The following is a 25,283-nucleotide window of genomic DNA, read 5'->3' as shown; positions in this document are numbered from 1 at the left end:
CTCTTTTCTTGACCCATCTGCCTTCCCATTTGTCTAATGCTCTCCAAACCTGCACTCTCTCAAGTAATTCTCTAAGATGTGTTTTCATCCCTGCAGACCTCATGTGTATAAAGTCTTCCTCGTCCATGTTTAATCTGTAACTTCTTTTCAGACTTTTCATTTTTGATAAATCAATATCATACTCGCCTGCTATTTCCTGTAACTGCTGGTGTACCTTCTCTGCTCCTCTGGTAATTATTTTACACAAATATCTCAATTGAGTTTCAGTATAAGACTGAAGTCTGTTTACGCCCATGGTCCCTTCCAGAAGTTAATTTCCTTCCATTGACAATCGCACTCTGTTTATTGTGTCTTCTTCCCTGTCCTTCTTTTCTAGGGTCTTTGAATTACTTAAATCTTCCAACCACTTCGTTATTTCTTGTGCAGATAAACCTTTCAAAGAAACATCATTAAACTGTGCACCCAAATCTCGCTCTTGTGCCGTGCTTGCGCATTGTTGTGGAATCATCAATCTCTTCCCCTGATTATTGTAAGATGTGATCCAATTATTTTCGACAGGAGACACATCTATTAAAGAATTAGTTTCATTCAGTGTTTGTCCTTGTCTAGAAGTTGATTTTTCCTAAACCCCATTCTGAACTTGGATCAAAGAATTCACTCCACTATTGTTTATACTTGCATATAATGGAGTCAGCGGACCCATCGTAATAAGTACAGAAATTGCATCTGAACCAACTAGAGATCCAACCCTCTGTATCTGCCCTGCACCCATGCTCTGCATTTGTGGAATCTGTATCTAAGTAGGCTCTCTTTGAATCATACCCAATTCTTGTTGACCAGGAGACAACAGTAAATTAGTAATCGTCCTTATGACCTGAGCCTCTGGCTGTATTTCAGGAATGTTTATTTCCAACTACTGTCTATTGTTCAGTGAATCATTGAACCTACTCTGCATCTGAACTCTTTCTTTGTTCAGGATATCCTGTGATATCTCTGATGTGGAAGGTGCAGTAGGAATCGTATTATTAATTCCACTCCCATTTGATCCACTCTCACTTCACCTGTGATCTCTCTGATTCGTGTTTGGTGGAGGATAAGTCTCTAAAATCTCAGAAACTATTTCATCTTCACCTATCTCATTGTCATCATTAAACATGACTCGTTTTGAGTCTTTCAATTTTTGTTCTTTAGTCACTGAACTCTTTTTTTTTTTCTTTCCATCTTTTGACTCATACTCATCCTTTTTTGTCCTTGCAGGAAATAATCTGATTGCCTGTAGTGTTGCTACTCTCCACCTTTTCTGCTCTTCATCCCATCTAGCCTCCGCTATCGTCTTCTCTACTCTCCTCATACCTTTTTCAAATCTCAATGCTTGTTGCTGTCTAGCTCCCAGCTCCCAAATCGCTAGGGCTTCATACTGTGCTGGCCTCGGTGGAGGTTTTAAACTGTACATTTTCAGCCTTAGATTCTCAAAAATTCTCAAATTAAATGTTCAATTTTCTGGAAAAGTTAAGCAACCTTCTTTCCTCGTAATCTTACCCCAATGTTTCAACCAAAGACACGCTCCAGCGCTAGTGCACTTAGTACTCACCAAATCTCAGTATAATATCAATCACACCAATTATCTCACCACCTTGATTTACCAATCACGCCAGATCGGTCTATTAAATGGACAAATTACAACATATGCCAAGTGTCTCACTACACTTGTCGATATACTCCGGAGTCCCAGACCTCTCTCCTTAGGTCTGTCCTTAACAACCATGTGGATAATTTTTCCTGCATTAAGTACCACACTCAAATGAAGAATGCTGCTTCCCTGCTCTCATACCTATTGGAGTACGCCCACTCCTTTTAAACTCTACTGGAGTACCTCCACTCCTTTAAACTCATATACACCTCAATTATCTGCAAATTACCTTCAGCTGTGCAAGCGCAATTCACCCCACTCAGTTCAACCAAACACCGCTAGAAACATACCCTTCAACCTAGAGGGTCTCCAAGAACTGAGGAAAGTCACTTAAGGCAACTAGCAACTCATCTTATCAACTCCGTATAACTTTTCAGAAAAATCAGCAAATCTATTTCTCTTTAAAAAAGGAAAATTTCCTCAAATCCCATTAATCCCATTATGACATCATCAATCAGTGACGTAACCATAATCTTCTGCCAAAAACTGCTGCAGCGCCACGAAATCCTAGCTATTATTTTAAACTGAATAGTGGATTTTGCGTAAGAGGTCAATGGATCGAAGCGACAAAGGATTGAGGGGATGTCATCAATGAGCAATGTGATTATCAACGGTAAACAACATATTTATAATTCTGAACCTCAAACAAAAACCACACCAGTTTAATAAGAAGAATTATGAATTTATTTACCTAGATTAACAATGCTAATGTCACGAAAATAACTCTCAAACACAGTGATAGGCATATAGAATCATTAGTGGCTGATTAGAACGTCTTATATATCTGAGTTTCATCAATACAGTCAAGCAAATAATCTCCAGTATCATAACACTGATTAATAACACCAGGATTGGTAATAACGGTAAAGTATACATTAGTACAAACAATCAAAGAGTGTCAATATGAATTGAGCTTTTGAAAATTAATTCCCTCACTAACCACAAATTAGCATCAATGTGTGGGATTTCATGTAAAATAATTTAGAAACACAAATTTAGAAAAAACATACTATACTCAGGTTATTAAGGAAGAAAAAAACATTATTGTTAACATGCAGTATTTAAACTATATGTTGCAGCTGGTACGTGCAAAGCAAAAGAGACACATATAACAATGTGATTTCATACTTTACCCATAGGACAACAACATGCCTTTTACTTCAGCAAAGGGACACCATCAGGTGAGTCTTCAAGAATCAGGTCTATCGATAGCTAAACCCACACTGCTAATACGACTTGAACCACTGTCAGGAACTCTTGAACTCCTTCTCTGAATCTGTCTAAATCTCAATCTTACTCTCTCTGAATCTGTCTCTAGAAAATCCTACCCAGGTTGTTATACTAATCTTCAAAAAGTTTATGATTGGTCATTACATGGGGCGGTTTATGATTCAACCAATAGCTCTGATTGATAACCTAAAATGCAATGACATCAACATTAACCAGGGCACATTCATAACAGTAACTTTTTCCTCTTCCGGCTCGTCTGTGACTCCATTGTTCTAACTCGTCTAAACTTCTCAGGAAGAAACTTCTCAAGTTGAAAGTGGTTACTTCCATCCTCGAGGAAGAAACCACATATTAGTGACAATTTCAAACAATAGAACATTTAACTCATGTAAGAACTTTGATAAATTTGACCTTGTAAAACATAGTGCAGCAACCCACTAGGGTTAGCTGTGTACACATCTATTAAGCTATTTAGCACACACTTTTATGTAAGCATTGAACCATGGAAAATAACCACCACTTTAGTTAGAATTTTGCTTAGCCAAAGAACAGAAATGAATTATGGCAACCATTTTTTAAAGTCACCCGCTTTTGCATGTTAATTCACTATATGGTTAATACATTGCAATTATTAATAAAACGTATTAGAAAATTCACACTCTCACAACTGGCATATTTGATTTGCTAGTAAGTCCCTAGTTTAGTGCACCCTGTGTGCCCAGGGCCTGTAAATCAAATGCTACTAATAGGCCTGCAGCACTGATTGTGCAACTCACATGAGTAGCCCAGTAAACATGTCTCAGCCCTACCACTGCAATGTCTGTGTGTGCAGTTTTAACTGTCAGTTCTACCTGTGAAGTATACCCACTTGCCAGGCTCACATGTTCCCTTTTACTACATGTAAGTCACCCCTAAAGTAGACCCAAGGCAGACCCATGGGCATGTTCAAAGTATTTAAAATGTGCTGGTGTGTTTTACATGTCCTGATAGTGAAATACTGTTAAATTTGTGTTTTACTAATGCAAGGCCCTTCTCTCCCATAGGTTAAAATAGGGCTTACATTGAAATATCTTTTAAGTGTAATTTCCCCTTGCGAGTAGATAGAGATGTGGAGTTTGGGGTCTCTGAACTCACAATTTAAAAATACATCCTTTGATGAAATTGGTTTATAAATTGTAAGTTTGAAAATGCCACTTTTAGAAAGCAGGCATTTTCTTGCTTAACCATTCTGTGCCTCTGCCTGGCTGTGGAATACACGTCTGGGTCAGGATGACTGTTGGGCTGTTTGTAAATTCACTCTAAACAGTTATAAAAAGGGAGCTTAAGTGTGTCCTGCATATCCTGGTGGGTCATCCTGGGCTTGAGTAGAGGGAGGAGCTGACACTTGCACCAGAATAGGGATGTGCCTTTCCTTACACAAAGCAGTCTCCAACCCCCTGGAATGTGTTTGGGGCAAGGACAGGGAGAGGTAGGGTCTTATGCACTACAAAGACTTTACTTTGAAATTTGCCTTCTTCAAAGGTATACATGAGTATAAGTATTGGACTGTTGACCCCATAACTTCAGAACACTTCTGTACAGAGGACAATCTGCCAGGGAGAAGAGCTGAATGCTGAAGGAGGGCCTGCCACTCTTCCTGTTGCTTTGCTGGCCTGCTGTTGCTACTTCTGCCCTGGGAGTTAAAGGACTGGACTTTGCTTTCCAAGGTTCTTCAAGGGTTTCAACTGAGCTTGCCTCCTGTTGTGAAATCTCCGGGACATCAAAGACTTCATCTGCCAGAGCCTGGGCTCTTCTGCTGAGAGTCCTGACTTGTCAAGTGGTGTCCAATCCAGTCCCTGGGCCATTGGAATTGGAGGTTGTTGACCTAAAGAAAAATCCATGCACTGCACCCGTTGCAGCAGAAAAAACGATGCAGCATCTGCACTGCGGCTGCAAAATCGATGCATCCCCTGCTTCAGTGCGGACCCATTGTTGCTGTGCGCCTGGATTTTCCATGCATTGTCTCTGGGCACCAAATCTTCAACATCACTGCCAGGAACCGAGGCTGCGTGTCCAGAACTCGACACATCGTTCTCCTGCGGGGAAAGAATCACTGCATCGCCTACCTGGCAGGAAAAGAATTAATGCACTGCTTCACTTGTCAGTAAAGAATTGACGCATCACTTGCTGTTCTGATGCATCACTTCCTCTGTGGCTTTATTTTTGACACATACCAGGTACTCTATGCTAAGACAACACATCCATTGGTTTCTATGGATTAAGACTCATTTTTCTTTAAAAAGTGATATCTTTATTTGTGTATGTTGGATTTTTGTGATTTTGGTCTTGTTTAATTTAGATAAATATTTGTTATTTTTCTAAACTGGTGTAGAGTCCTTTGTGGTGTTTTCACTGTGTTACTGTGTGTGTGTGTGTACAAATACTGTTCACATTGCCTCTGAGATAAGCCTGACTGCTTGAGCCAAGCTACCAAGGGGGTGAGCGGGGGTTATCTTAGGTGTGTGACTCCCTTACCCTGACTAGAGTGATGGTCCCTACTTTGACAGGGTGTAAACTGACTGCCAACTTGAGACCCCATTTCTAACAGGTAAATTATTTGATGTCCCTTGTCTAAAAAATGTATCTGACCTTGAGAAATGCATTTTGGTGCTCATTTAAAACTCTATAATTTGCATAAAATGATAACCAATGGATGCAAGAATGTTTTAAGTACAAGTCTGTAACTGCCAGTCATCCAAACAAAAGAACCGATACACAGAAGCAGGCTAAAGAAAGACAAAAACGACCACTTGGAGGGAAGGAACTCCCCCCACAACAAGCAAGTCACCAAGACACTGCATGTCTAACACTGAGTAGCCGCACAATTGATTGCTCACCCGTATTACACCATGGCTTAGAAAAGTCGAACGAGAGGCAAAATACAGCCTGTTACTCTGCTAATGTGTTCACATGAATCCCTTGCCTATGTCACAGGTCTTCTCTTTGCCTTGACAATATTTTTCTTAATTTGTTTTGAGCTTTTTAGCCATATCCTTTAGGTTGCTTCTATGTAAATGTCTTTACATAATTTGTCCTGATGATGGCCCTGGTCAATTTAACCAATAGGGTTAAAACATCAACTTTATTATAATATGGACTGTACTAATTGTTAAAGGACTTTGAGATTTGAAAAACGTTTCAGTTGATTGTCAGATTTTAATTTGTATTGTTTTTGTGTGTGCAGCCTATTATTCTCTGTTACTTTTGGATGCACCTGTCCGCCGTTGTTTTTATTGTGTCTTTATTTAATACATTTTCGTTGTAATTGGTTGTGATATTGATTTCTGCACTTAAATATTTCTTAACCATCTGCTGTGTGCATCTAGTGATTCACCCATTGTATGTGTCACATTTTGGCTTGCTTGATTTATTTTTCCTTCCCTTACATGTTTCATTAATCTTACAATTTTCCCAAGGACGCCCATAATTTGATGTGTCCATGCATTTTTTAGCCCAAAACAGCTTTACTTTACGGGTGTCCAGTCTAAAAAAGCCTTCAGTTTAATGTAAGTCAGTGGGGAAAATATATTTGTTTTTTTAATTCTCCGTTGTGCCAATTTCACACTTTTGGCATGCATGCTACCTGTGGTACTGCAAGGGTGGGGCGTGAAGAGTGCGAGTGTAAACAGAAATCTGGATATGTGCAAATTGGATGGCCTGAAATACAGGAATACACAGGACAGAAAAAGTCAGGGGTAAAGCTGGAGATCACACTTGGTAGATCAGTGAAGATCTGTCACTTCTGTGTACAAATTAGATAGGTGATTAGGTTAACCCCTTACAACAACCGCCCAGTTGGTGGTGTCCTCTGTATCGGAGGGTCAAGTGGTAATTCTGTGTGAGAGCAAAGCCATGTGAAGGTTCATGTGATGTATGTATGTACATGGTATTCCAGTGCTTAATTTGTAAAATAATTAGCACCAGTGCCCAAAGCTCTGCTCCTGTGGTGCTATTAAGAATCGGCGTGTATCAAGCCTGCTTAGTGTTGAATATACCCCAGGCCTCTTTAATCCACTACTAGACACCTTTATCTCATTCTTCAGCCCCTACTTTCCCGTTTCGTGCCTGTTTTTCCATCTTTCTCTTCCTCCTTCTTTCCCATGTGTGTGTTTACCTCCTTCATGCTCGAGGCCAATATCTGAGGAGGAAAAATAAGGACGGTCCCCACAGACCCCTCCAGCCCTGAAGCAGCAGAGGAGGCAGACAAAAAAAAGTAAAAAATGTTGTTTGTAGATTTAGATTTCGACCCAAAGGTATTGGCACGCTTTACACGAGCACAGTTACATTACACAAGCGCAGGTTCATTTTCAGGCGCAATGCGATTAGGACAGGCCAAATCACAGTTTTGAAAACAAGCCGGGACACGAGGCTTTTTGTCCCACAAGCCGGAAGCTGTGAACTTAACGCCACATCCCGCAAGCACATATTCTGAAAAGTTGAATTTATGAAACGGACTGGTATAGTTTGAAACGCAGAACGCGTACAGCATTCCGATTGTAAGAAGAAGGAAACTCTCTAACGATAACTCGCGGCATGGTACCGCCCCCCCCTCTGTTGCCCAAGCCTATGTCTGGCCGTTATTGTGCGGTATCATAGCCTGCGTGACGAACGACGCAGGCGCAAAAATATCCATCTTTAGGAAGTCTTTTTGGGGGAACATCTTTAAAAAGGATTGATTATACGCGAAAATTAAAGGCGAAATGCCATGGAAAGTAAGCAGATGTTAAAGAAACGAAATAAAAACACCTATGTTAGCTTCAAAATGGAAAACAGTGACAATTTCAAACAGTACTTTAAAAGACATATTTCGATATGGTTTCTTTTGTGATTTTTCTATTAATTAAGCCCTGAGAAAAGTATTCGAATAAACCCGAAGCTAATGCAGGAAATGTAATTAAAGCATTCGAAGGATTTTAACCGATATTTCTAAATGCATTACAATATGGCGGCTCGTTCAAGCTTTTAAATAAAGCTGGGGCTTAGAACTACATTTCCCAGAAACCAAAGCGCCGAAAGACCGGGAGATTTTGAGTGGTCCATTGGTGAGGTTTACTTGGGATCCGCGCGACTCCACTGGGCAAGGGAAGACAGGTAGTTTCTATCGAGGGAGGTGGTTGATTTCAAGGAGCGCGACATGGGGACATGAAATGTAGCCACAAGCAGCCGGCGGCAACCGGGAGGGCCACGCCCAGGATACCGAGGCTGCGGGGGGAACATGGTAAGTGTGGCGGATGTTAAAGTACTGGGAAGAGGTAGCCAAGAACAATCTTTCACGTATATTTTGACAGTTGTCATATTTGACCTCCCCCAGCACTCAAGGAGCCAATGTGCGGCCTTTATATAACAGTGCTTCTTAGTTTGAAATCTATAAAATATCAAGAGTTAAAAATGCAAATTGCTAATTTTCCACCATAATGGCAAGGGATGGACCCCACATTCTTAGACTGACCATAGTATGCCAAGAAATAACCACTATCTGAGGAGGGTAAACAGCCAGAAGTGGATGTTATCATGCCATGAATGCTCATGTTTTGCCAAGGCCAGCATTAGCATACATGCCAATCCTCCCGATTTCAAGGCTAGTCTCCCTATTCATGCATGTAAAAACCTGATTCCTCTGTGGGCTTAATCTGACATGGCTTGGTCTTGTGTAACTCAGAGTATGCAATGCCAGTAACCCAGGGGAGTAGGGGACAGTACACTTCTGGGGGGGACACGGACAGCCTTGGGGACTTTTCATTCTACCCTATACAAATCACTCGTTGTTTGCGAACTGCAGGGTCAGATAAATGTACATAATCATATATATCGGAAGAGAAATAGCGAGAAAGGAAGGCATGGTGTCACAGTCTGAAAGTATCTTTTATTGTTATTTACATTCACAAACTAACTGTTGATTAACCTTGCATCTTCGTGAACCAAGCAAATAAAGCTAGGAGGGTAAAAAGGAAGCACATACCCTTTGCGCCCCACACCCATCATGCCCATTGCCTCATGGCAATTGAAACCGCACTGGAGATATCAAAAGCGATTAGGTACAACAGTTGTAAACTGTGCTCAGAAACCATAGTTCTAATAACACTTCTACTGCTGTGTGTGATCTTGGGAAGCTCTGCTCCACATCAGTCATAACTGGAAGCATTTCAACTGAGGAAGCTCTTGAAGTTACAGGCTATATAAACATGGATTCTTTAATCCCTGTATAAACTGCAGTTACTAATTTCTTTAGATTCGGCTATTTGTGATGCATTGTACCTGAGTATAAAGAATATAAATTCACTTATTATAAAGAAAAGACAACCGAATATGACTTTGATAAGGTTATACCAGTCGAGTTCTGACATTACAATGCCTTCTGCCAGAGCTAGCAGCCAAAGAGAAAGGCAGATCAGGTCACAGAGCATAATTAATACAGCTGTTTAAAGCAACAAACTGAATGTTGATTTTCTTTCATCTGCTCTATTTTAATAGCTTGCAATGGCAGAAGAGATGCACTTAGGTTTTAAGTGGTTTGTGGGAAAGTTGGTGGTGTGCCCACGTATTATATGGGGTCCAATACCCCCTGCATGCATAAGGATATTGCAAGTCACCTCGAAGTTTGTACCTTATAAACAAGCATTGGCAAAGCCAATAGGTCTCGCCGATGTAAGATCTATTGCCTTTGCCAATGTGTTTTAGCCCTGCTGTACACTAGTAAGACTACTATTCAGCAAGTTAATGGCGTAAAGAATGATGTATCATCGATTGGTGTGGCGTTGTGTAATGGAGTAAGCAGAGTGTCCTAGAAGTAGTATCCAAATGGAAGGTTTAGTGCATTTATTCAATCAAAATATAAACAATCAAATGTAGTGGGAAAACATCAACAGGGGAAATCGATAAAGACTTTGGTATTCCAGCATTAGACAAGATATTGGGATGACCCAATGTCCCCAATTACAAGACAACTGTAAAAAGTAACCCGTATAGCACAGTGGTTAGCATCCACAATAATGATTTACAAGCTTTAATACACCGACTTTTACATGAATGACTCCAATAGTGAATCAAGAAGTCATTAGCTCATAATACCTATGCTTATGCCAACCTATATAATATATCACAAATTCAAGTCAAGGTACTTTGGCCGACAACGTTTCGATCCCCTAGACCTAGTGTCAGAATCATCCTAAGCCTTAGTTAAGCGTGAGATAAAAGGGTTACCAAGTGCCTGTCACCAAAAAGGCCAAGATAAATTTGACTCACGTCTCACATGAGTGAGAAGGCAATCAGTGGAGATCTGAATCTCTGATCAAGCGCCAATGCCATAAAGTAGTAGCAGAGTGGAGTAGAGTCAGAGTGTTGTCGAGTGGAAAGGCATAAAGTAGAGTGAAGTGGCATAGAGCGAAGTAAAGTAACATGAAGTGGCATAGAGAGAGCTTGGTAGAGTGTTGTTGAAGCATAGTACATTGTTGTATAGTGGAGTGGCATAGAGGTTGTGCAGTGGCATGAAATAGAGTATTGTAGATTGAAGTGGCATAGAGTGGGGTAAAGTGGAATGGAGTGGCATATAGGGAGTTGTGAAGGGAGTTACAGAGTTTAATGGAATAGTGTGTCAGAGTCTAGTATCATGGAGTGTAATGTCAGAGTGATGTGTCCTAGAGTGGAGTTGAGTGGTCTAGAGTGAAGTGGCATAGAGAACAGTGGTACAAAGTAGGTTGGCGTATAGTGAAGTGGTGTAGAGTGCATCACTTTTGAGTAAAGTGGTGTAGAGTGCACTGGTTTAGAGTAGACTAGAGTGTTGAAGAGTAGAGGGGCGCAGAGTGGAGTGGCACAGCATAGATTGCAGTGATGCAAAGTGCAGTGATGCAGAGTGCTGTGACATAGAGTGATACGGTGCATGGTAGAGTGGAGTGGTGCAAGGTAGGGTGGACTGGTGTAGAATGCAGTGGTGGAGTGCAGTGATGCAGAATAGAGGGGCGTGGAGTGCCACAGCCTAGATTGTAGTGGTGCAAAGTGTGTTGGTGCAGATTGCTGTGTCATAGTAGAATGGAGTGGTGCAGGGTAGAATAGACTGGTGTAGAATGCAGTGGTGGAGTGCAGTGATGCAGAGTCGAGTGGTGTAGAGTGTAGTGGCATAAAGTACACTGGTATAGAGTGCAGTAGAGTGGCATGAAGTTGAGCGGTGCAGAGTAGAGAGGAGTATAGTTCAGTGGCAGAGTGCAGTATTGCAGAGTAGATTGTCATAAAGGGCAGTGGTGTAGAGAGGCATAGAATGCATTGGTGTAGAGTGCAGTGACGTAGAGTGATGCAGATTAGAGAAGAGTGGCGTAGAGTACACTGGTGCAGTGTAGAATAGAGTGCAGTAGCATACTGTAGATTGCTGCAGAGTAGAGTATAGTGGTGAAGGGTAGAGTGTTGCAGAGTAGAACATAGTGATGTAGAGCGCAGTAGAATAGAGTGGTGCAGAGCACATTGGAGTGGCGCAGGATACTTTGGAGTGGTGCAGGGTAGATTGGGCTGGCATAGAGTGGAGTTGCGTAGATTGCAGTGGCATAGAGTAGATGATTTCAAAGTAGTGAAGTACTCTAGAGTGGAGTGGTGTAGAGTAGATTAGAGTGCAGTGGTGCAGAAAAGAGTGCAGTGGGACAGAGTACAGTGGCATTGAGTGCAGTGTAGAGTGGTGTGGAGTTCAGTGGCGGAGAGTGCAGTGTTGCAGATTAGAGGGTCGTAGAGTACAGTGGTGTATTGTAGAGTGCATTGGCATAGAGTGCTGTGATGCAGAGTACAGTGGCATAGAAAGCAGTGGCATAAAGTGCTGTGGTGCAGAGTGCTGTGGCATACAGTGCATTGGTTTTGAGTAAAGTGGTTAAGAGTGCACTTCCATAGAGTGCAGGGGTGTAGTGTACATTGGTTAGCGTAGAAAAGCATAGATTGCAGTGGTGTAGAGTGCAGTGGCGTAGAGTAGCACAGAGTGGAGAAAAGTGGTGTAGCGTGCAGTGACATAGGGTAGATTGTTTCAGAGTATAGTGAAGAAAAGATAGAGAAAAGATAATACACTTCAATATGCTTAAGAATGTAACGATAACAACAACATAAATAATAACGCTAGGCATAATGGCCCAAAATGAAATATGGCTTCTCCCTGTTAGCCACGCTGTAATCAAGCCCTTCATTACCTAGGTAAAAAAAAACATTGAGCATAAATGTTAGAAAAAGATACCCTGCTAATAGCTACATTGTGTAGTGTGAAAAGGTAAAATCTGGGCTCAATCTCGATTTCACTGTTTCACTAACTGGTGTGATCTTAGGCAAATACAAATATTGTGTTTCACAGAGTCTCTTTTCTAGTCTGCAGGCGTCAGGTTGAGTGGGACTCTGTTTTCTCTTTAGATCTTCCTTGTTGTCCTACAGTACTCCTCTTCAAGGCGGCAGGTGATGCAGACAGCAATCATCAAAAACTCTCTTCCTCTCCTCACTCATTTTCTTCTCATGTGCGCCCTTAATGCCCACAGCTGTAAACAGAACAAACAAAAGGGCAGAGGGCGTAGGGAGCCTCCTGAAACACCTTCATTCTGTTGCATCAGATTGGAGGCAGGTCAATGCAGGGCTATTATAAGTAGCGCTTTTGCACACAAATGGTCCTGTGAATAATAGAAGTGAGAGGGGAAATTCTTTTGCATCCTTGTCCCCCGTGTTCCCCACCCTCCAAAATCTGGGGGGATGCACCCCCCACACTTCCTACGCCCATGCAGTAACCTATTCCTGCAGGCCAGTGCACAGCACTTGCAATGCGCTCTCTGCCTGCCATAGCACTTTCTCTGTGCTCCTGATGGGTAAGGAAAAAAAAAGTACTTTTGTAAATCTAATATCTGATCCTGCAGCAGAAGACTTGCGAATCCCATACATAACAGTAAGCAGATTCAGGCCCCCGATAGAAGTCAATGAATGAAAAGACATTCTATCGAAAAATAAATATATATATATATATATATATATATATATATATATATATATATATATATATATATATATATATTTTTCTCTCTCTCTCTCTCTTTCCTAGAACTCTCCCACTTTTCTTTTCTAAAATATTGGCACGCATGCATTAGTCCAGAAGTGAGTGCCATCATGTAGTGGGCGTTAGGCCAAAAATTATGTTTGGGGCTGCATTGGGCTACGTACGGTAAGGAGATAGGACAACCCAATAATTGCTTGTGAGCTTGGGTGTATACACTGAAGCAAATGGCCAACAAGGGGATCATTCTCTAATGCAATAGGAAATGTTTAATAATAACATTTGTATGTCTGTATAAAAAAGGATGTGGAATTGATCCATGAAGTAATAAAAAAGCTTATGTCGCTAGTAGAATTGATCAGCGTGATAGAACAAAGAGGTCATACTTTTCATTTTTCAACTAAGGAAAATCTAGTGCACAACTGAGCTGTAATATTCTATCATTTTGATAAGAGTGGATGATCAAACATTTATCAAAGGACGACACCGGGTTCATGTATATAGCAATTGTTCTCTGTACATGAATGATGGAAAATGGTCACCCCAAACAATTTACCCTCCTCTTCCTCTTTTTCTGACCTTGTTTTTGTTGTTTTTAATACTCTATGCCAGTGGTTCCCAACCTGTGGTCCGGGGACCCCGGGGGGGCAGCAAAGCCTTCTCAGGGGGTCCGCGACTGCTTAGAAAATTAAAAAATATCAACAAATATTGACAAATTAGGGCCCATGCTTCCATAAATGACTCAGTGGGGGTCCCCGGATTCCAATGATGATTCAGTGGGGGTCCCTGGGTTCCTTTAATGATTAAGTGGGGGGTCCACAGAAGTCAAAAGGTTGGGAACCACTGCTCTATGCACTTTACTACCGCCAACTAGTGCTAAAGTGCTTGTGCGCTCTCTTAGCCATAAATGGCATTTATTTTAGTTGAAAGCCCCTTGTAAAGTGGTATATCATATATCCAGTGCCTGTAAATTAAATTCTACTGATGGGCCTGGAGCATTGATTGTGCCTCCCACTGAAGTAGCCCTTTAAACATGTCTCAGGCCTCCCACTGCAGAGTCTGTATGTGCAGTGTGACTGCCATTTCGACTTGCCATTTAAAACCCCTTGCCAGGCCTGAAACTCCCCTTTTTATTACATGTTTTCTGTAAGGTAGGCCCTAGATAGCCCATAGTGCAGGGCGCTATGTAACTAAAAGGTAGGACATGTATTTTTGTAGTTTTACTTGTCCCACTAGTGACAAATATTCAAATTCGTTTTTTTCACTACTGTGAGGCCTACTCCTCTCATAAGCTAGCTTTGGGAATTCCTTAATACACTTTAAGCTGTAATTCCTTATTAGAACATATTTGCTGCATCATGTTTCATATCTTTGGAATTGGTAATGATTAATCCTCTTTAATGTTAAAGTCTGATTCAACATTACTATTTTAGAAATGCCACTTTTAGAAAGTGGGCACTTCTCTGCTGTTGCAGCTGTGTGTGCCTGCAACCTGTCTCCAAAACACGCCTGCGTGGGTGACAGCTACACTTTGTGCATTCCTTCTAGACCGCCACAAACACAGGAAGGTTAGGTGTATCTGTGTGCTCTTCTGCATTCTGATGCTTATTTCTGGGAGGGAAGGGCCAGAGGGGATGACTCTTACACCTGAATAGGCAGTGCCCGTCTTCACACAAAGGGCTGATTACCCCCTCCCCCCCCCCTAATGATGGTCTGGAGCCAGGGCTGAGGAAGAAAGGATGCTTGTGCACTTCAAAGACCCTTCTTTGAAGTCACCCCAACTTTTAAAGGCACTTTTGGGTGTAAGTACTGGGATTCTGACCCCACCAAATCACACTTCTGGACCTACAATGGACTCTGTAAGAGGAACTGCTTTTCTGCATCAAGGACTGTCACTCTGCTGGACTGCTGACCTGGAAGAACTGTTTTTCTGCTGTGTTGTGTGCTGCTCTCTGACCTTGCTGAGGAAGAACTGGACTCTGGCTTGCATCTTAAGTGATCTCCAAGGGATTGTTGGCTTGCCTCCTGTTGCTAGAAACATAGGAATATCAAAGTCTCTAACTCTGCTCCTGTTCCTGGTTCACTGGAAGTGGACCCATATACTTGCACCAGCTAAATAGATGCATCTCCTTCCTGCTAGAAGCTGCAACCGACTCGTCAACTCTGTTGAGGGAGCAGAGCTGGCGCATCACACTTGGGAACCAGCACTTTGCCATTGCATTGTCACTGCATCGAAATAGCCACCACTGCTAAAGGAAGATCTGCGCATCCCTTCACTGCATGGAGAGTCCCGGCGCATCGGCTTCGGAACCAACGCATCAACACCGCATTTAAACCACTGCATCGCCTCCGCTCCTGAAGGAAGATCAACTCATGCCCTCACTGCGTGGAGAAACCCGGTGCATCAGCTTTGGAACTGATGCATCGCAGCACAGGCACTTCACCTTCGGAACAGATGCATCGGCAGCACTGTGTGAGAAAAGTCGATGCATCTCGTGTTTGCGACCAGAATCAAAGTACTCTTTTCCATGGGACTGCGTGTCTCCTGTACCCGGCCTACCCTCCACTGCAGTCAGCTTGAACTGTTGACTTTGCCCCGGTCCAGCACGACCTCAGGTAACCCCTAAAGTGCCATTTGCTTCTAAGCACTAGAACTCCTTTTTTTTTTTTATTCTTTAAAAATTCATAACTCTACTTCTACTTATTGGATTTTTTTGTCTATTTTTTTTAAACCTGTGTGGAGTCTTTTTGTGGCGTTGTCATGTTACTGTGTGTGTGTTGCACAGACACTTTATAACAATCAAATTAAAATGCACTAGCTTCCATTCAAATACAGCGTCACAAATGTCCTTCACGCGTGTCAAGAAAAAAAACATTTCATTTTTTAAAAAAGAACCCGCATCCACCAACCTCGTTGGTGGCATGCTTTACCACTGGGTTCCACCCAAGACGTTTAATGCATCTTGAGTGTGCTGTGATGCATGATTACAGCGGAGCTGGTTTTTTTTTTTTTTTTTTTTTTGTGAAATCGTGAATTTGTAGGTGAATTAAAATTGCCTCAAGGTGATCCATCCCTTAGGGATGTTTTAATTGCAGATCCATTGGGTAGGATTAAAAGTGGTGATGGTGGCCGTGAAGTGAGATAGTAATGGTCTCTCACATCCTAGTGTTAAGTCGACATGTTTCAGCCAAATATCCTTGCCTACTGGACTCACAAAGGTTTTCTTCTGTACCAGGTTGCTAGGAAAGCCCTAATCAGTGCTTGTATGCGCGCTAAGGCATGTGAATGTGGTACTTGGTGGTCTGTAACTTAAGATTTTCACCAATCTTGTAATTTTTTTATCACACTTATTCACGGCGACATGGATTATTCGAGGGTGAAGGGCCTGTTGTCACACAGCAGCATTCCATCAAATATCTCTTCATGCAAAGACAGACAGGAACATGATGCAATTTGAGATAGTGTTTTAAGGACCTAACTGTTGAATTTTCAAAACGCAAATTCGCAGTGCGCTCGGTGACATATCTAGGTCATGTGCTGAGTCATGCAAGAATCTCTTCCAAACCTGAATTGATAGAAGCAATTAGTAACACCCCAAGCACCAACGAGCAAGGAAGAATTAAGATAATTTCTCGGTCTTGTAGAAGTTTATTCTAAGTTTGTTGAAGGTTTTTCAGGGAAGATATACAATGTCCCCAGAATGTCAGGAAGAACTTGAAGTGATCAGGAATGCTATTGTCAAAGCTCCGGCTTTGAACATTTTTGATCCCAAGTTGGATAATTTTGTTACCTTGGGCACTAGTAACAAAGGTTTGGGGGAAGTGTCAACACAAGATTCAAAAGGATTAGAAAGAATAATAGCATATTCATCAAGGGCATTGTGTCAGGTGGAATTAAAATTTAAGGGCCAAAGAGAAAGAAACGCTTGTGTTTGGACCATGTAACATTTTAGGTCTTTTATATGCGGCAAACCTTGCATAGTGATAACTGACCAAAAGCCACTGGTTAAGGAACTGCTAACTGAAGGGATATTTAGGGCTTCAGCTAGGATAGCAAGAATGTTTGTGAGACTGCACGATTTCATTTACAGCATAGAATATCTCCCAGGCAAAGCAGTGGTATGGCAGATTTGTTTTTTATCCAGAATGCCTTTGGATATTAAAGAGTGTGAAAATGAAGAGTGGGAAGATTTCCACATAGCCTTGGTTCATGATCAAGGGACTTCTGGCATGAAGGAAGAAGAATTAAAGAAGGAGTTTGCTAAGGATGTTTTATTGAAATAATTAATATAATTCATGGAACTAGGTTGGCTAAGAAAACTCAATTATCCACTGAATTGAGGCGTTTTTGGGAAGTAAAAAATGAATTGACAGTGGAAAATGGAATAGTGAAAAGGGGTGGTAGGGTTATTCCACCAGTTACCCCGAGAAAAAAATTGTAACTTTGTGTCATGAAGGTCATGGAGAAACTGCTAAGACTAAATAGATAGTCAAAAGAGGGTATTGGTGGCCAGGTTTAGATGTGTTTGTGGAGAGAGTGGTTAGAGAATGCATTGCATGTTCCAATTCTGACAAATCCCTAAGGTATCCTAGACTTAGTATGTGTGAACCAATAGTTCCCAGGAAACCTTGGGGCACTCTTGCTATAGATATCATGGAACCTACTGGAGAGAGTCAGAAATATGTGATTGCTTTAATATATATTTTTTCAAGATGGCCTATAGCTAAAATTGTGGAAAGAGTAGACACTGATGCTGTGTTAACATTTTTAGATACATTATTGTTGAATGAAGGTTTACCCGTGCAGATAATTAGTGACAATGGTGTTCAATTCATGGCTGGTAAGGTACAAAATCATTTTTCCAGCATGGGAATCCAACATAAAGCCACATTACTTTATAATCCCAGTAGGAATGGGATGATAAAATGCTTCAGCAGAGTAATAAAAAATGCTGTGCATATTAGCTGTCAAAAACAAAGATGATTGGGAAGTTCATATTTTTAAAACAGTTTAGATGTACAGAATTGCGGTTTGTGATGCATTGGGTGTATCACCTTTTGAAGTCATGAGAGGAAGGGGGGGCCAGGACTAAAGGGAAGCTAGAGTGGTTAGTACATTCTTCTCCAACGGATTTCTCTATTGGAAAAAGTCGGAAATAAAATGGTCGCCACCCACTTAAAGTATAAAAACAATATGGCTTGAGGAAAAACACTGAAAATACAATGGTTGAGGTGGGCACGATGGTTAAAGTTTGAAAACATTGTAAAGTCAGGAAGGGTGAAAGTCAATTCACTGAAATCTTGAAAGTAATTAAGGTGTTGCATAATGCTGTCCTGTTGAGTGATGGAAAAGTTTGGAATTTAAAAAGAATTGCTGTGCTTAAGAGTGAGGTTGTGAGGAATGAAGGTGTTTCTAGTAAAGGTGCAAGATTGGATTGGGAAGAAGTGGAGCAAGGTGTTGCTTCTAGAAGGAGGATGGATGGATGGTTCTCAGGGACAAGTTGAGGGACAAACTGATGTAGGGAAAGCGTAGAGGAAAGGAAGGAAGTGGGTGTGGAAAGTTAGGAGCAAGATATTACTGGAGACGTTCAAGACAAGTTTGATGAGAAGGTTATAGGAAGAGACATTGCCAGAGAAGTGGTGAATGAATCTGCCTGAGAAGTGGTGAATGATTCTAATGTGATGGAAAAAGGAAAATGAGTGAGAACTAAACCGAAATGGTTATCAGATTATGAAGTGATATATTAAATGATAAAGTAATATTTTTGTATTCGTTTTTTTTATTTTGTTTAAAGTTTTTACGTACATAACAGTGTATATAGTTAGATTTTTATAAACTATTTTTTTCTATTATTGTTTATAAAGGAGGGAGATGTGTTATGTTATATGTTACGCTATACATTCTTTCTTTTTTCTATTTTTCGAATATGTAATTCCCATGCTCCCAGCTCCTAGGCAACTGAGGGGCTCTAGGATGTAAACAGAGAGGCAATTGCTCCGGGAGAGCACCCTGAGAAGTAAAGCTTGTTTGTCCGCATTGCAGTTACTTAGCTGCTCCAGATCACGATTCCAAGGTCAGTAAGCCTGACGGCAGGTGCACTACAGATGCTTGTGATCACCTTTTCATTCGTACACGTTGCAGTGTTTGTGATCATTATTCCTGCCACAGTGTTATAATGGTCTTGAACTTTGTTATTCATGACAAAATAAACACAAAGGGGTCCTTTTTACCAGAGATCACTGCCTATATTTACTCAATTTACACAGGGATTCAGTAGGTTTCTACCCTCCGCGCAGATACTGTGTGCTTTTGTATGTATGTATGTCTTATGTTCCTCAAAACTGATTGCTACCACCTGTCAAGACCTATGGTGAAAGGTAAAGGTGATACTCCCTTAAAACTACAGAGTGAGGTGACCAATTTCATTTTATCCTTTGTGTTTCAGAGCCATTCCCCCTGATAATTTAAACTCGGGCATCCTTTGCACACTTGATTTTCTCTTTTGCCTGTTTAACCTCCCTCCATCTTTCTTTGTTGGCTCGTATGATCGCGTCTTTTCCTCCCCACATAACTGATTTCCTCTTTTCCACTACACATAACGTATCTTCCCTCTTCCTGTCTATTCTACTCCACTCTTTCCCTGCATGCCCACCCTCTCAGTTTCCCCCTGCATGTGTCCAAACGTTTTTAACTACGCATGTCCAGCCCCTGGTAAGTCTAAGTCCTCTTTCCTTTACCAGCTCTGAGCACCAGCCACCCACTTCTTTCTGTCTCTCCTCTCTGAGGTAGTGGTGGTAACAAGGGCTGATAACGATTGTCATATTAAACGTTCGCTTATAAAGTTAACACCACGTATACCTATTGATGTAAGAATGTACATTAAGGAAGTTAAAACTTAAATGAAGTAGAAATGTTTTACGTCTGCAACGTTTTCTCGTAGCCAATAAGATCTTCAAAGCCAAAGGTTCTACAGGAAAATTTAGTTTGGAGGTGTAACCTAACCTGGAAGGGCTGATCTTCAGAAACAAAATTCTGGTCCCATTCATAATGAAAATCGTATACCTTCTCATGCCGTCCTGTTCTGGTAGAATTTATTAACGTATTGATTATTCCAAGCTGTAACCTGCAAATGTTGTGAGCTCATGTGGTGCAAAGCATAGTATTTACATGTATGCCTGGGATGTTTCTGTTTTTTTTTTTCATGAAATATTTTCTTTTCTTACATGAACCTTGTTAAAAGTGACAATGTTGGTGCACTTTCACATATTATGTGGACCACTTGTGCTGGATTAATTCAAGAATAAGATGGAAAGGTGTGCATTTTTACAAAATGTTGGTGAATTCCTGCCTAATTAATATGCATTCCATTTCTCCGACCGCTGCTAAAGCACACATCTTGGACCACACAGGTTAACACCTCTATTGTGCAATTATGATTATGTAAACAACGTAAGCCTTCCATAGCTTGGTCACCTTTATTTTAACCTCCGCTTCCATATCTTAAAAAATTGGGATGTTTGGAATTTTTTGTAAGCCAGTCATGAAAAATTAAATTAATTGGGGTCTTGCTGTGCCCAGAATCATTTGTATTGGAATGTTAGGGTCTGACCCCACGCGTATGACTTGCTCCACAAACTAACAACCGTTTTCATGACTTGCTATGTTTTTTATAGCAGCCTTTACTTTCTGTGTATTGTGCAAAATACTACCCAGTGTCTTTTACTTCTGAAGCCCAAGTCAGTTAGAATGTTTTACTCTCTTAAGGACTAAGGGGGTTATTACAACTTTGGAGGAGGTGTTAATCCGTCCCAAAAGTGACAGTAAAGTGACGGATATACCACCAGCCGTATTACGAGTCCATTATATCCTATGGAACTCGTAATACGGCTGGTGGTATATCCGCCATTTTTGGGACGGATTAACACCTCCTCCAAAGTTGTAATAACCCCCTAAGACCAAATCACCTTATGGAAGAGCTCTTGAACAACTTGTTTTTTAACCACTTGGTGTTGAGAAAGAAACATTTCATATCTGGCTTAAGAGTGTTGGAAGTGGGATACCCTTCCCTGCATGCTTTGCAGTAGACTGAGGTGTATATCCAAGATCCCACTTGTGCCTTACCCCTCTTATGACCTTCTCTATATTGTCCTGTGTACAAACACTCACTACAATAATTTAGAGATTAGGTCTCAGACGCTGAGGGACTCATTACGACTTTGGCAGAGGCCGACCGCCTATGCGGCCGTCCCTCCGCAGGCCCTATTACAAGTTTCCTGGTGGGCTGGAGGACAGAATCAGCGTTTCTGCCCAGCGGGAAACTCACCACAACATTGACACTGGCTTGTAATCAAGCCGGCGGCAATGTCGCGCTTTTTACTGTCCGTAATTCGGGCAATTAAAAACGCGACTGGGCTGTCCATGGGGGCCCCTGCACTGCCCATGCCAAGTGCAGGGGCCCCCAATGCCCCCTTTCCGCCAGCCTTTGCATGGCAGTTCTACCGCCATACATAGTCCAGCGGAAAGGGGACTTGTAATCCGTGGCGGATTACGACCGCTGAAACCGCCAGGCTGTCGACCGGCAGCAACCTGGCAGTGCCGACGGTCAGACTGTGGCGGCTCCGCCACGTTCATAATATGGAGGCCAGACCACAGCTTTTGACCGCCAGACTTGTAACGAGGCCCTGAGTATTCAGCTGTAATGAAAAAATATATTAAATAGCAGTAGCCTTCTTTCTAATAACAGCTGTAATAAATAGACCTTTTAGATGTTTCTTTCTGTCTTGCTGCACAGCAGGGTACAAAGAGAAAAATTGAATTATTTAATGATGTGTTTCCGTCTTACAACACCGTTTTTCCACAGTGGACACCTTTTTACTTTGATGTACCTTAAGAATTAATCCAAACCTGAATAAAGTGAGAGATCGCCGAAAAACAGGGCTGGCGGTCCATGTAAAAAGTTTTTTCCATCACCAAGACCCTCCTGCATTTATACAAAAACATTCAGAGTGTATTTTTCTTTATACAATCCTTATCTCTGTTAAATAAAAGTAAGTTAGCCACACCATCCATAGGTTTCTACAAAATGGAGGGGCTGCCTCTTGTATGATAAGAGCCTTGTGATCAATTTACATGTCAAACATCCTAAACAACTTGCACGATTACTGTCTTAAACACCGGGCTAGCTGGATTTCACAAGTTACAGGTTCAGTCTCATTTCATTAGAAGCCTGACAAGCTAGATTGTGCTGTCTTTGTTTTGATTCAGAGAAGGAGTCTGGCGCCCAGCCAGTTGGCGAAGAGGAAGCAAGGAAGTTCTTCTGATGATGAAGACTGGCACCCCGATGATGTGAGTTTTACTTTCAGATCTTTCTAAATTTTCTTTTAGTGTGTGTTTAAAAAAAAAAAAAAAAAACATTTTTAAGTAACTTTGTCAGTGATGAAGTACATGGCTGCCTGGAGTGTTGGTAATAGCCTATCGGTTCTATGCTGAACAAAAGTATCAAACTCTCCTGCCTCACAATCTTTAGGGTGGGGCGGTTAAAAGTGGCGGTCTGTGTTCCACCCACTTATGATGAGCCCAAGAAAGGTTAATGCCTGGGGTTTGCTCCTTAACGAAACTCCACAGCACACTTTATTTACAGGTCTGCAATCTTGCTGGGCCATGTTTGCGTATAAAGTTACATAACTTTACCTTTCACCACTTTTGCCCAGGAATAGTTAGTGGCAGGTTTGGTAGGCCCCTAGTCACTGTAAGATGCAAACTTTTATGAATTTGATTGTAAACCACCAGGTCTTTGAAGTTCAACAAATTGCACAGTGCACTTTATCAACCGGCCCATAACCTAGCCACATCCTGGGGCGGAATCGTGTGAGTTAGTTTTGGTGGGCCCCCTGATTTCATAAAGTGCACTTTTTTGAATCTGATTTCAACCCCCCCCCCCCCCCCCCCGGCTTTTGAAGCTTAAATGAAATTGCTCAGAGCACTTTATTACTGGTTGACAGTTGTGCTCTCCCATGTTAGAGGGGTTTCGACTAGTGCATCTTAGTGTTTGTAGGCCCCCCTGGACATTGTAAAACACACTTTATAACTTTTATTGGTAAGAGCATGTATGGTGCTTACTGTGCAGTCCGTTTTGTTGTGAGTACCTGTTGTCTAGGGATTTAAGCTTTTAGTACCAAAGGTTTAATAAAAGGTGATTCCTGGTGCAGTGCCTTAATCATCGTATTAATGGTGCTATGGTGCCATTTGTTAATTTCTCTTTCTCAAACTTTTCTAATATTCCAAAGTAAATTGCACTTTACTCTCTTGGAAGGAATGTTGTGAAAGGATTAAGTTGCTAGAACACTGCTCTGATTTACTGAAAGTTTATTTTATATATTGTGATTTTATTATTGATTGGAAAAGATGCAATTAATAAGTACTTTTATGATGCATTGAATTGACAATTGTATGCTTTGTACTGGTCAGTAGTGAGTCTTTCTATTTTCTCTTCTGTTTTACATTTTCTTGCTAAATGTTTATGGTTTTAAATAACTGAATACAATAAAAACGTACTTACTCTATGCTGATATGCTGAACACTCCTTTGTGTGTGCAGAATGCAGCAGCATGTTTGGTCACGTGTGGTAGCTCTTTTACCATGTCGGTCTTTATACCATCCCGCAATAAATAATAAATCTAGAGGAGCCTCAATAGAGTGCCAGTGGTGTAACACACAGTGTAAGACTTTGTACCATGCACCTGCATCGTTGTGCAAAAAAAGTCCATGTGTCCAGGTGAAAACCCTTGTTTGCTAGAAATCAGCTACAATTGACCAGAAACTAATTGTTTGGATGTAGCATAGACCAAATGACCAAGGACCGGTAGCCAGGTCTTTTAGTTACCGTTGTTTTGGAATATCCTGTCTTAGCATACCCTGAGTTCTGTAGGGAAAACATTAACATAATGTTTTTTTCTCCTGTGTAGCTGGAATTGGCGTGTGTTTCTTGGTAAGACAGTTACTTGCATGTATAGCACCAAGACACTTATAACACCCACTCAAAAAGTATTTTTAATTTGTATTATAACGTGTAAAGGACACTAAATATGTTACTGCTCACAAAGCTATTCCAGTATTTTAATTCTCCCAGGCATCTACAAGCAGTGTAACTCATTATTTACTTCACGTGTAAACTCATATACCAACTTATGTTCTTTATTCTCCTTTCAGGTTGAGCATTTCATTAACTCACCTTTGCTCATTACAGCATATTGATGTTTTCTTTCCCTATTTTCGGACATCATATTCTTGAGGTTGTGTGGGTAAAACCTTTCCTTGCAGCACTCCTCTTCTCTTGCAGTTCCTAGAATCTCATTCATCAGGGATGTGCAGGGTGCGACACATAGTACCGCACATACTTAAAAATGTCTCACCCTGCCATCATCTTTAAAGGGTAAATGCCACAACTGTGCCTGATCCGCTTTGGGCTTCCTTGTGGGACACATAAGTATGTGTGATTTCTAGTATGGTTTTGTGTTGCTTTGTAGACTAACCTGTAATGAAAAACCCAGACATTCCTATTGAGGGTTAAATTATGGTGATTCTAAAGGTCCTACCTTAAAAGGTTACATTAGGGTCTTATCAGCTGGGTCGATTAGGGGAAGGATTTAGGAAGAAGCCAGGAATTTGTAAAGGATAACATCTTGGAATCCGAGACCCCTTCTCCTTCACATAGTTCAAATGTATTTCATGTTACACTCACATTATAAAATCTATTTTAATATCTAAAACCACAATGATTGTCATGTTGCTTATTTGAATTTAAATGTGTTACTCCCTAGATTTAGTCACTACAATGTTAAGGGGGCGCACAGAGGGAATATGTAGGAAGAGATGCTAACTGCTATGGCCTGACCATTTATTTCCACATTTATTTTATTTTTTATTTTATTTTATTTTACATTTTTTATTGTGGTGGTCCATTTACATTTACCCCATCTTTTTCTGAGTAGGTTTATGGCTGAGCCTAGAGTGCAAGGCTCCTAAATGTCCGTTGGTCCATCTTGACCGCAGAAGGAGGTGATTCTTGTGTTCATTTGCAAGTTGGGTTAGAATATTATATGCATGTCATACCTTTTGACTCCTCCCAAAGGCACCCGGGGGCTTCTGCTTTTGGTTGCTTGAGAAGGGATAAGATTGTTCAGCCCATGAGTCTAATTCTTTGAGACCACACACGTCTGAAGTGCTTGTTGAGGTTTGCTCTATTTCAGCTCGCACTCAAACAGCAGTACATCATTTTCCAAAACCTGTTTGCACCCAAGAAAGTTCTGTATACTTTCTGCATCTAGCAA

The 25,283-nt window shown here is 41.2% G+C and overlaps 1 protein-coding gene across 1 annotated transcript in view; it reads left to right on the top strand.

Moving 5' to 3' along the window:
• The first annotated feature begins 7,979 nt into the window (after nt 1–7,979).
• Nucleotides 7,980–25,283, top strand: part of RAD54L (RAD54 like) — a 112,562-nt gene continuing 95,258 nt past the window's right edge. The window contains exons 1-2 of the mRNA XM_069232758.1: nt 7,980–8,177; nt 22,219–22,299. Coding sequence (XP_069088859.1) covers nt 8,175–8,177; nt 22,219–22,299 — 84 coding nt within the window. The 5' untranslated portion in view covers nt 7,980–8,174. The remainder of the gene's footprint in view (nt 8,178–22,218; nt 22,300–25,283) is intronic.

The sequence above is a fragment of the Pleurodeles waltl genome, chromosome 4_2 (genome assembly GCF_031143425.1).
Source record: "Pleurodeles waltl isolate 20211129_DDA chromosome 4_2, aPleWal1.hap1.20221129, whole genome shotgun sequence".
NCBI lineage: Eukaryota > Metazoa > Chordata > Amphibia > Caudata > Salamandridae > Pleurodeles > Pleurodeles waltl.
Note: the sequence above shows the minus strand (reverse complement) of the source record. Positions and strands in the feature narration are given on the sequence as shown.